This window comes from Falco cherrug, chromosome 8 (assembly GCF_023634085.1).
Source record: "Falco cherrug isolate bFalChe1 chromosome 8, bFalChe1.pri, whole genome shotgun sequence".
In the NCBI taxonomy this organism is placed as follows: Eukaryota; Metazoa; Chordata; class Aves; order Falconiformes; family Falconidae; genus Falco; species Falco cherrug.
Genome location: NC_073704.1, coordinates 19364375 through 19376381, shown reverse-complemented (window position 1 = coordinate 19376381; position 12007 = coordinate 19364375). Strand labels below are relative to the sequence as shown.

General features: G+C 44.1%; 1 protein-coding gene across 3 annotated transcripts in view; it reads right to left on the bottom strand.

The window, feature by feature from the left end:
* The window catches only part of CHN1 (chimerin 1), a 103759-nt gene extending 92829 nt beyond the window's left edge, over positions 1–10930 (bottom strand). Inside the window, exons 1-2 of one of the 3 annotated variants that reach the window (XM_055718312.1) lie at positions 9655–10081; positions 9318–9436 (exon numbers count right to left, since the gene is read on the bottom strand). In XM_055718312.1, coding sequence (XP_055574287.1) covers positions 9318–9420 — 103 coding nt within the window. In that variant the 5' untranslated portion in view covers positions 9421–9436; positions 9655–10081. Of the gene's footprint in view, positions 1–9317; positions 9437–9654 lie in introns of all 3 variants that reach the window. The other 2 variants (XM_055718311.1, XM_055718310.1) reach the window with 2 other exon arrangements.
* Between the last annotated feature and the right edge of the window lie 1077 nt (positions 10931–12007).

Genomic DNA, 12007 nt, shown 5'->3' with positions numbered 1-12007 from the left:
TATTTTTAAATACTTCTCTGCTTCTATTAAACCAGTGAAGATTTTTTCAACACTGTCAAGTCCCACTTATAAATATACTGTTTGAAAAAACCTGAAAAGGAAATCAGTACAATTAACTGCTGTGTCAAAATCATGCTTTCTTTATTGGACGATACACCTGTGTGTGCATGTTTAGCCAGTAAGGCAGAGGTGAGAAAGAACTATATCCTGTTTGGGGTTTTTCTGGGGTTTGTTATTGGTTTTGGTTTGGGTTTTTTTTTGGGGGGTGGCGTGTGTGTTTCTGTTGGTTTGGGTTTTTTGTTGTTTTGTGTTTTAATGAAAAATGATCCAAGACTGCACTGAAGCATTGTGTCCAGATTCATATGGAAACCATAAAGTGCAAATAAAAAAGTATGGAAGACTCGCCCTACCAAATAATTATCAGCAACTTTTATAGTCTGCTCTGGATTGTATATGTATCAGATACTAATTCAGTATTGAGGAGACTGACTTGTACCCGGCCAATGTGGCAGCAAGGTACTACACTAAAGCACTGGGTTTGCTTTTCAGAACTGTACTATTACTCCATTTTTCACAGTCCCCCATTTATTCTGCATGAGGAATAATTCCATACCTTCTTCTCTACTGCTGCAGCAGTACTCAAAGGCTTTACTACATGCTGCTCTATCATGCTTGCTATATAATTTAAATGGTTGCAGTTGTGGCTCTGCTAGCCATGGTAGCAGACCACCATGCAGTGGGCAACAAAATTCCAGTATTTAGGAAATATTGTTTTACCTTTACTTCTGGAGTAGGAATTTCCCACAAGCAAGCTGTTCCAGGACATTCAGTTTCTGATCAAGGTCAGAAACAATGTTTTTATTTCAGCTTCTTAAATGGCAAGGCTACCTATAAGCAGCTGCTCTTGCAACAAAGGAAGCAGGAAGGAGATGGAGAGGAGGAGTGCAGCAGAGAGGGAACTACCACTTCCCATCAGCATCAGGAACATCCAGCCCCAACCACGTGATGTATTCAACAGTGTCAGATCCTGTCATCTGCACCAAAAATGGATGTGACTGGGCTTCTTCACAGAGATGACCAAGACCAAAAGTGCAGCAAGGTCCAGCTTGTAACTACAACAGTGGTCCGCAACCTGGGGATACAGTTTTCCTAATACATTCTTCCAGGAGACTAAGATTTAGTCATGTGAAAAAACAGACCACATTCTATCAGCAATAAACAAAATTTTTAACCAAAAGCCAACCACCCCTGACAGTTTCTCTATGATGCTTATCACAGAACTGCTAACAAAGTCACAAAAAAAAAATAAATATCTGGGGACAAATGTATCAAAATATACCATGGAAATCAGACTCCCACAAGAATAAACAGGATTTTATGAACACATTTTCCAGTAACTGAAATCACTTCAGGAACATCACGTTTTTCGTTCAGACAGAAGATGAATATTTTGAGTGCTGGAAATGTCATATGCCAATCAGCTCTCTCACATTCACAGGGCTGTTGCACACGCAGTAGATACTGCTGGCTTCCCAGCTGGGTGTGATCAATGCCCTTCCCCCTGACTAGAACCAGGACATTGACCCACTAACCCACCATACAGCTAAACCCGTGAAGAACTGCAGGAACTCTTCTCAGCATCTTCTTGGGTCTGGCTAGCGAGGGTGCTTGAGGCCCAGATGCCATGAAATTATGAAGTCCTAGCTGTATTGTTAAATGCTTCAGAAGACCAAATATCTCAGTGATTTTAAATTACACTTTTCCTTGTTTCAAGACAGAATCAAAAAAAAGCAAAATATAGAGGGTTTTTTATTTTCTGCCATCATTTATGAAGACATACAAGGCAGATACAATCCACCCCACTGAAATGACAACTAGGACACTTTATGTTTTTTACAAGGAAGCAGGAAGCATCTCATTTTCTGTTAATAACTACAAAAGAGCCCCTGAGGCAGGTCCTGGCTCTGTTTTATTCCATTCTGTCTGAAGACACGTTGCTGCAGAACCGAACGATCTCTGTCCACAAGGTGGAGCAGCTAAATAGCCTGAGATGCAGCTCCTAAGACCCAGTTTCAGAAAACGCAGAAGCCTTGTCTAACAATGCGTTGCTGGCTGACTGTTACACTGCAAGAGAAGTCACCTATGCCTGCCTGCACTCTTGAAGCATCCCGATTAACGTGCTTTCATTTGGCAAAAATAACAGTCTTCCAAAAGGCTTGTACTAGGTTTATGCCTTGAGTTTACTGATTAAAGTAGTATCTAACTCATAACTACAGTGCTGCCACTGTATATAAACACATTCTTGACACTAAGACATGCTTTCTATCATATGGAAATCTTCTAGTACATCTAAAAAAAACAGTTAAGAACTCTTGGGGAGAGCTAGTAACAGAATAAAGTCCCCAAACCCAACAAGGCAGAAAGGATCAGATGAGTCAAAAACAAATAGAAGAAAACCCAGATTTAGGCCTGAAACATCAGTCCTTAGCTGATGTGAAACGTGCAGCACCAAAGCTTGAGAACTCTTCCTGGATCCTCAGATCCAGAGTGTATTTCACTTCACATTCCATTGGATGAGATCCTGTACTACGCAGACTGACTCCACTTCATAGTGGGTCACTCGATGCCAAGGAGGAAAGGGATGCATTTTTTCAATGGTGTGCCTGAGCTGATGATCTCGTGAGAGGAACTTCTTGGCGAAAATTCCAAAACCTTATCTTAATTCATTACTTGTACAAACAATTGGACCTGGCCTTTCCATCTTCAGCAACAATCGTCAAACCTCAGATTTCTTAAGACTCTTATACAATATTCAAAATTAATAGAAAACACAATTTCGTGCCAGCCACTGCATGAAGCAGACTTCTAAATGCTAAGTTGAGAAGCCATGGCTGAAGTTATTTCATCCTCATTTCTAAGTTTTCAAATCACTTCCCTGGTGTTGTGATCAGTTAATAGCAATTGACTAGTTAATAGATGCATCTTCTTTTCCCAGATCCTATACAGGTTTTCCTTCTGTTTGGTTTTTTTTTTTTTCTTTCTTTTTCTTGAGATTGGACTGCCAGCAAAACCTTTTCACAGTTGCTCTCTTTATTTGCTTCATTAGGTTCTACAAATTAGGTAAGGTTAGCATAGCACCTGGAAGAAAATAATCTTATGATTCTCAGCACCTGGACACTTTGCCTCCCAGACACATGAATGGAAGACGGAAGATCTAGTTTCTCTCTCACATGGCTTCCATTTTTAAGAAATCACCTTCATTTTTACATCTTGCTAAAAAAACCCTCAAACATTGTACTAATGTCCCTAAATTATTTTGTGTAATTAGACTATTTGAAGTTCCTATTGTGGGTAGATGTTGAATGCTTAAATCTCCTTGAAAATTAGCCTGTATCACTCAGTACTGAATGAAACCCAAGTATTTTAAGGAAGGGCTAAGCACTTCAAGAATACCTACTGCAACTGGGTTGGAAAAGATCACTCTGAATTCACTGCTTTACTGTTGAAAAAGATCTAGCATAGGCAGTGCAATGTGGGGTATGTATTCACTATTAAAATAGCTTCAAGAGCGTAAGATGAGCAATTAAATTCTTTACGCCTTTTTTTTTTTTTTTTTTTGGCCTAGAAGCATCAGTGGTGGGTACCATTCCTACAGCACTCCACATTTATGTTCCCTGTAGCAACAAAAGCCCTACTATAAATGCTCCAATTCCATGAACACTTCCATTACCTACTTCAGTTAAGGAATAGATTCAAAGAACACCCTTCTGGCACAGACTGACTCTTACAGGGTTACAAGGGCTCTGCCAGTAAACTTTTACTGTCACAGCTAGCCACAAGTTTTAAGCATAGTTCAGGGCCACATATAAAGACACACAGAACAACTTGAATTGTAGGTGATCTGCTTACTTTGTCTTCTTAGGAGGCTCTGCACATCACACAAGAAATAAGCTGAATAATTTCTAAGTATTTCCTATCTTGCAGAGAATCCACGGGCATTACCTGTTGAAAGCCATTTTTAAAGGAACATTTACTTTCTATATACCTGTGACTAAGCTAACCAAGCACTCAAAAATTTAAAAGCCTTCCCTAAGCAAGCAAAACATTTATTTAGAGAACAATTAATTAATTTAATTTCTTTCTAAGGCTGTCACATTAGAAAATATGTGCTTGTACCAACATTAGCATATCCTACCTTTCAAAGCAGCCATGAGACAGTAAGTACAGTTTGCATGGAGCACAGTAATCACAGATGCATAGGACTTAAAATAGTAATTTGTTAATTAGCATTTCAAGTATGGAAGAACTTACTTCAAAAGGTTTGCTTCATACCGATAGTAGTAAATAGATTCATAGAAAATTACTTCTGTACAGTATGACACCAGAGCTCACAGCTGTGGAAATGAATTCTGTTAAGTGGGCAAATTAATATTTGCATGCACTTTCAATATATGGACACCTGAAATGGAAGTATAATTGGTTTCTTTGTCCCTACCCTTCCTGCCTGTAGCAGTGTATTGCTTGTTTCTTTCCATCTGATATTTTCCCTATAAATTTCTTTTAAAACTGCCCTTGTTCATCATCTCCTTAAATAACCCTATCTGTCATGCTGACTATAGCTCTGTCTCTAATCCCATTCATCTGTACCCACTCATCAGAGTGCAAGCACTTCAAAGATTAAAAGAGAATTGCTTCACTTCTCATCTCTTAACCAATATTCAGGAGGGTGAGTTCTTATCCATTGGCAGGCTCTAGGCAAGAAAGCAAGAGCATGAATAACTAATGACAAATATGTCCATGAAGATCTCTCCTGGCCGTTTTGAAAAGTCTTCCTTTGTTCACACCAGAGAGTTGATAAGCAAACAAATGAACAGAAAGGGAATTCATAAAACTTAAAGACAACTCACAGGCACTAAAATGTAACATAAAACTATTTTTCTTTCAAAGTACAAAGCTGACTTTCTTTAAACATGTCTCAGGACATTCAAAGACACAAGCAAACAGCAGTAGCGATGGGATAACTTAACACTTCCTTTTTCCTCTGCATTGTTTGTTATCTTTCCCATACTTGAGTCATCCAAGTGGAATTACAGCACACACCTCAGCCATGTCACCGAAAGATCTCACAGCTTAGGGTATTAACAGATGGGTTCTAGGAAGTCTAGCCATAGAAACGTTACTGATTGCTCTTCCTGTCTCTCTGAAGCTGCTACGCCTCACAGGGATTCAGCGGAGCAGAACCTGTGGGTATCCTTCAGCTCCTTCCCTGCTAAAAGGCAAGTGGTGTCAGCCCAGTTCCACAAAGGCTGGGTATGAAGCCACTGGACTTTGTGCTGAAATGGCAGAGGACAGTGGTTAATATGCCATTCCAGCTGCTGCAGAAAGCAGGAAGAAATGGTTAGAAAGAAAAAGGAGGCTACATCTGTAATCACCATAAGCTTTTGTAAGGGAATGTGAATCTGCTATAGGACAAAAAACAGCACTAGAATTGGATGTCTGCTCAAGTTCCAGACATTTACACACACTGGGTGTGAAAGTTGGCACTGTTTTGTGAACAAAGACGCTTTCAAAATCCCCATCAACTCTTGGTAGGCAATTCACCAATATAAAATTTATCACATCTATTATTTGCAACAAACAACAGGATCAGGCGGCTTCCCCCCACATACACACTTCTCGGATCACTTTTTCAATACTAACTGTCTTTCAGCCTTCTGCTGATGCAGTCCTAGTACAAGATCGAAGTGCTTGGCCACTAGAACACAAACTCAACATACTGCCGAAACCCTACTTCTACTGGTACCACAAAAATCTGTGTCACATGTGGGTGACCACCTATGGTCACAACAGGCCATTTCTGCCACCGTAACTTTGTTATGAACCCTGTTGGGGCAACACTTCTGCCTGAAGTAGCCAACATGGTTGATCGGTAACAGCTAAAACTTCCATGCTTTCCCATCTCTGATTGCTTCCAACAGGGGCAGCTCCCCCTCTCCATCTCTGTGGAGCTGACCACCTCCTCTCCCCCATAACCCACACCACACACAGACTCATCAGATGTACAACTGTGTTGTGAGAATATGGGCAGCTCCCTGTCACCTTCCATACAGCCAACAGTCAGCATAGGACACTTTGGAAGGTCCTGATTAGGAGCATATGACAAGATGAAGAGAAAAATTTTGAAATAACTAAGGCTGAGAAAGCGAAGAGTGTTAACATTTCCCTCCTTTGTGCTTTGATGTTGCATCATAATCTGAACAATAAGATGTAACTGAAAATGAGTAAGAAGTCAGGAGACACATATAGTCCAAGGGTAACGGCCTTTTTTTTTGCATCAAAATGATGCTGATACACCAGAAGTTTGTTGTTTTTTTTTTCCCAACCAACTTTCCAAAGAGTCTCAAGGTGCCACCTCAAAGGTGCAAACTGCATTTAGTGCTCCAGCAGCTACATGGTGCTGCTCTGAGGACAGCAGCAAAGCGCAACCTCCAACAGGAACAGGAAAAACCCAACCACTCTGCCAAGTAGAAAAAATAAGGCATCCTTGACCTCTCAACTACCTGATAACTACAAGTCCATTTTATTCCAGAATCCACGTCACTCCGCCGCCTTTCAGTACAATCTTTGGACTATGCACCAAAATAGCCATAAAACAGTATCAAGAGCATGGAGAAAGCATGTTATGACACTTCCCATCCCTCTCCTCTCTCTTGCTGTGCTCACATCCATACACACATTAATTGAAAAGGACCCAGCAAACTTGGCAGATTTCCCCCCTCAAGCTGAAATGGCAATTTATCTCAAGTTTTATACACTTTGTAGCACATCCTATTAGAAGCAGCCCTAAAATGTGTGAAATTTGGTTCACTGTGATATACCATTATGGGTTAGGAAAAAAAATATGCAATATTCAGCCTAGAAATTATGTGAATGAGCAGAAGCAAAGCAAACACCTCCCTCAGGATCAGTTTGCTCAGAACAGTTTTACTGGTACAAGATAAGTGTAAATTTAAATTAGTACAATTATAGCTGCTTAATCCCTCAAAACAGATACATTTATTCAGACAGACTAATTCTGCCTTTCTCCAGATTTGCTGGTGTTGCTTTGGTAGGGGCTTACATTGAAACAAATTTAAAAATGCTCTTTTGTGAGTTATATTTTTAATGAGTTACTATGGGTCAGCTTTGGTGCAGTAACTCAATATGCGACTATCCAAAGGCAGCCAAAATTCAGGATAAAGCCTGAACACTCCTCAGGTTCAAAGCAAGCATATTGTAGTCCGTCTTTGTTATATACTAAGAGACAAAGTGCGGCAAGCTACCTCAGCTCAGAGGACACATGGCAATACAGTAAGCTGTGCTAACTCAACCGTACGTTAATCACAATCTTATCTGCAAACATATTGCACATTTTCTGCATTTACAGAACTCCCACTTATACTCTTGCGTTCGTAGTTTAAGACATACTGTAAAGATTTTATATTTATGAAAGGCACCACATTCATTTGTTGACACACATTAGCCTTATATGTTGCATTGTTTTATCGTCACTTTGTGCTTTCTTAAAAGGACGAAATCTTTAGGTTTTACCCTTGGCAAGATACTGTTTAAAAACCTATGCACAGCAGGGTACCCCACTCTATCGTCTCTGCTCATTATCTTTTACATGTATCAATGTCATTTCCTCTAACAACAGGTGTGATTGCACACAAAACCACCTAATTCAATTTACTTCGTAATGCAGATTTATATTAACAGAAAATGTCATTAAGTAGATAAAATACATGTGAATGAAAAAAGAATCACATAAGCTTAAAAAAACCCCAGGTTCCTGACTTTGGAGTACCACTTTATTTAAAAGCTGAAATTAAAACATTCTTAATTTTTGGAGCCAAAGATTGTAATGACACATTAACTACTCACCATGAGAAAAGTGTGTATTTTTAATAGCTTAAAACTTTGATTTTTGGTTAAGTGGTCCTTGAGCGCCTGGGTAACCACCTATGCCTTTTCCTAACAAGCTGAAATTACAAAGATATACAATGTAATATGCACAGGAAGCTATTTCACAAAGACAATCTGCCATTTGAGCACCCCATGTTGACTTGCAGGTCTAAGGTGAAGAACTGGATGCCAGCCCTGCCACTGTCAACGTGCAGGGCCCCCCTACCTGCACCGACTCCTCCAGAAGTCTGGGGGCTTACATGAACTCAATAACAAGATCAGGCCTATAATGACTGAGACAGTTTACTGCAATGTGAATTACAATTTACTACCTTTCGCATCCTGAAAAACTCAGTCAGGAAATACAAATTCAAGGGACAGCACCGTAGCTAAATCAAATACCGCATAGATGTTATCGACGGAGAACTATCTTGCAACACGTGCTAAACTCGTTTTTAGATGGGGCTTAATATGCCATAATAATATAGCAGGTGTCAAATTTTAAGAAAAGCTGTAAAACCATGTTTATTCTTATAATAAATTGTACCAGCCCAAGAATCACGAGGTGAATGAAAGAGAGCAATTTGTTTACATGGGAAGTAAAATCCACAGTCTGAACACTATGAATAGACTCCAAATCATCACTTAAACCTATTCGCTAGAAACCACTTCTGGTGCACAAGCCTCTTACCAGAAGGAATACCCCGGCTATCCTGTTTATTCTGTACCGATGTTAGCCATGCTAATTTCTGCTTTCTTTCGAGTTGTTGCATTTACCTACCTTTACTAGAAGCAGTCTGTTGCTTCCCCCCCTCCTCGCCCCCCACTGTAAAATTAAGCATATTAAGCATAAGCAAGCTTTACCCTCACTTAAGAGGCCCCGCATGTTCAACAGTTAAAACTCGAGTTTCCACACACCGGCTCCCCGCGCTGTCTCAGGCCGGGCACAGCCCGCTCCCGACCTCCCAAGCCGTCCTTCCACCAGCCCGTGCCGTTAAACACCGCCGCGGGAACGCGACAGACGGTCGCGGCCACCGCAGCCGGCACCCGGCGCACCCAGGGGCGCGGGGTCCCCGTCCGCCCGCCCGCGCCTTGGCCGCGCAGCTCCTCGGGCGACCGCGGGGCTGGCTGAGGCGCCGCAACTTTGGTCGGCCCCCGCCCGCCGCGGCCGGCCGGCAGCCGGCTCCACTCCGCGCCCGGCACCGGGGGCTGCCCGCGGGGCACCCTGCGCTCCTCAGCCGCCCGGGGCGCGGGGCGGCGGGCCCCGGCCTGCGGCAGCCCTCCGGGCCGGCGCCCACGCCCAGGCGCTGCCGTGCGCAGACAATGGGGGCCGGCAGCCCCGCGCCCGCCGGGCTGAGGCGGCGGTTACTCACCGAACAAGGTCAGAGCCATCGCGGCGGCGGCGGGGCGGGCCCGGGGGGCGGCGGGGGCTGGCCGGGCGGCGCGGGGCTGGCATTGGCGCGGCAGCTCTCGCATCAGCGGCGGGGCGCGCCTGCAACACAAGTTGGGCGCGGGGCTGTCAGGGCGCCCCGCGGCACCGGCGGCCGCTGCCACTTGCTGCCGCGGGGCGGAGCGGGGCGGCCGCGGCCCGGGGCGGAGGGGAGGGGAGGGCAGGGCGCGGGGTGGGGGGGGGGGAACAGAGGACGGCGGACGGGGACGCGCGGCAGCGGCGGGGAGCTCCCCCCTCCCGCCCCCTCCGCCCGCGCTCACGCTGCGGCCCGCCGCCTCGGGGAGCCATCTTGCGCCGCCACACGACCCGCCTTCCTCCCGCCGCAGCCGCCGGGACGGTTCCCATGGCAACGCGGCCGGCCCGCCGCCCGCCGGGGCACAAAGGGAAGCGCCGTCCCCTCAGGCGGGGCGGCCGGCGGCGCCCCCTCGGCCGCGGCCCTGGTCCCCTCCCTCACACGGTTCGTCCCTCGGTCACCCGCCGGGGCCGTCCCGCACGACTGCCCTCCGCTGAGGAGACCCTGCGGGGAAAGCGGCCCCAGGGTACCGGGCTGCCCCGGCGCCGAGCGGGCTGTGCCTGGGGAGGGCCCAGCAGGGCCGGCCTGCGCCTCCTCAGCCTCGGCGGGGCTGTGCCTACCTGCTGCGCGGGAAGAACCAACGGTCTTGTGAGAAACATCGGCGTTTTTAAAGCAAGATGAAAATTTCCGCTAAAACGCCAGCGAGCGTGAAGAGAGCAAAACTGTGGAATTCTCAAGATGTTCTGGTGCGAGAAATGTCAGCCAGCCCGGCTGCCGGCATTTTTGCTGTCCAGGACTGTACATTTAGATCAAAAAGCATTTAATTGAAAAGTCAGCATCGTGCCTTTATAGTTTGCATTTTTAACCTGAAACCAGATATTTAAAACGGACGCTAACTAGTGCACGGCAGACCTTCCCCAGGATGCGCAAGACAACCAGACCTTTCTCATTTAGTGAAACAGTAGTTTCTTACTTTCAAGTATTACTTCGTCTCTCAGTTGCAAGCTGTGTGTGCTGAGAATTCAAATCCAGCCTGAGCACATTTCACACAAATTATTTACTCAAATTTAATCCATTGCAGCTGCGCAAATCCACAAACTTCAGCAGAGGCTTCAGAGATGTCAGCCAGGGCAGGCAGATTGTGCAGGTGCTTTGATGAACATCATACAGCCTGTCCCGCCCTTGCCTGGGGTCCTGTGGTGGCTCCCACAGCGGGTGTGCTCTGGGAGGCAAGCGTCAAGGTTTTTGCCATAGGACAGTCTGAAAGAGCAAGGGCATGTGTGGAGGCTGCATCTACAGTCACTGCAATTAATGGTTCCAGTTGTGGGAATGCGACTCAGGGTCACAGAGTACATAAAATATGTTTTCTTTTAACAAGGCAGCTAAAACATAAAGGTCTGTCTGAAAAATGGGTGGTTTATATAGTTGGCGGCACATGGGTTTTCATACTCTGAATTCAGCCTAATGTTTTTGTAGAGAACAAAAGGGAGAGATTGTGTGAGAGAGTTTTTAATATCTTTAAATCTTACTTAATACAACAGGAAAAACATGGGGTTTTGTTATGACTGTCAAATATTTCAAAACATGGGGTTTTATGTTGATATATTTGCTTAGTGTGCAAAGTTGAAAAAAATAAACATTTTATCCCAGAGTGATCGTTTCCTTCATTTTGTTCCTTCCCAAATGAATGCTAGCATGATGGGCCTGATTTCACAAAACATTTTCATTTTGCATGTATAAAGTGCAAAAGTCTATTGAGCGGCTGGCTACTGAGAAACAATATTTTAATTGCACAGCTAAAAGAGTTGAAAACAGATGAAAAAGGGTTTTGAAAAAAGCAACACAAAAAATATTTGCCATTCTGCCTACATGATTTGACCTTTGTGTGCACAGTGTGTTTTGCTTTGCTTTTTGGTAATAAGTTGGATCTTCATACAGATGGGGTTTTTTGCCTCCTACATTTCCTGGAATTAAATTCCAAGCTTTCACTCCAACTTCCTTCAATTAAACAGCAGCTTTTACTTTTCCACTGCTCCAAAACCTTTATTGCTATCTACTGAATTGCATATTTACATTAGAAATGTTTTTCTGTCTAGAGAGACTAATGCTGTTTTTCATAATAGGCATTATCAATACTAGAATTGTTAAGATCAGTCTGAGTAATTAGTTTAGTCACTCCAATTGTCTAAGAGTGCCTTTGCTATTAATGCAGTTATGGCTAAAACCTAGGGAAGCATGTTCGTCATTTTGCAGCTAGTTACTAGAGTCATATTTTACTGTGCCAGGAAGAGTTCTGCAGCTGACCTGAGTTTTCAAAACAAATTTTGCTCAATCATTATTTCTGATTAGATGATTTGCTTGGTTTGGGAGGTTGTTTTGGCCTCGGCTCCAGCAGCCTGCAGAGAACAGCAGCAGCTTTTGGAATGGCCTCGCTAGTAGGCTCACACCCAGAGCTCTCTACCAGCCCTCCCGGGTGCTGGCACAAGAAAGGTGCTGGGGGTAGCAAGGAGAGTGGCCGTACACGTTACGTAGTATTTTACCTGATGGTGACTCTGGCTTTTACAAAGGCTGATAGCCTTAACACAGCAGGAAGAAATCAA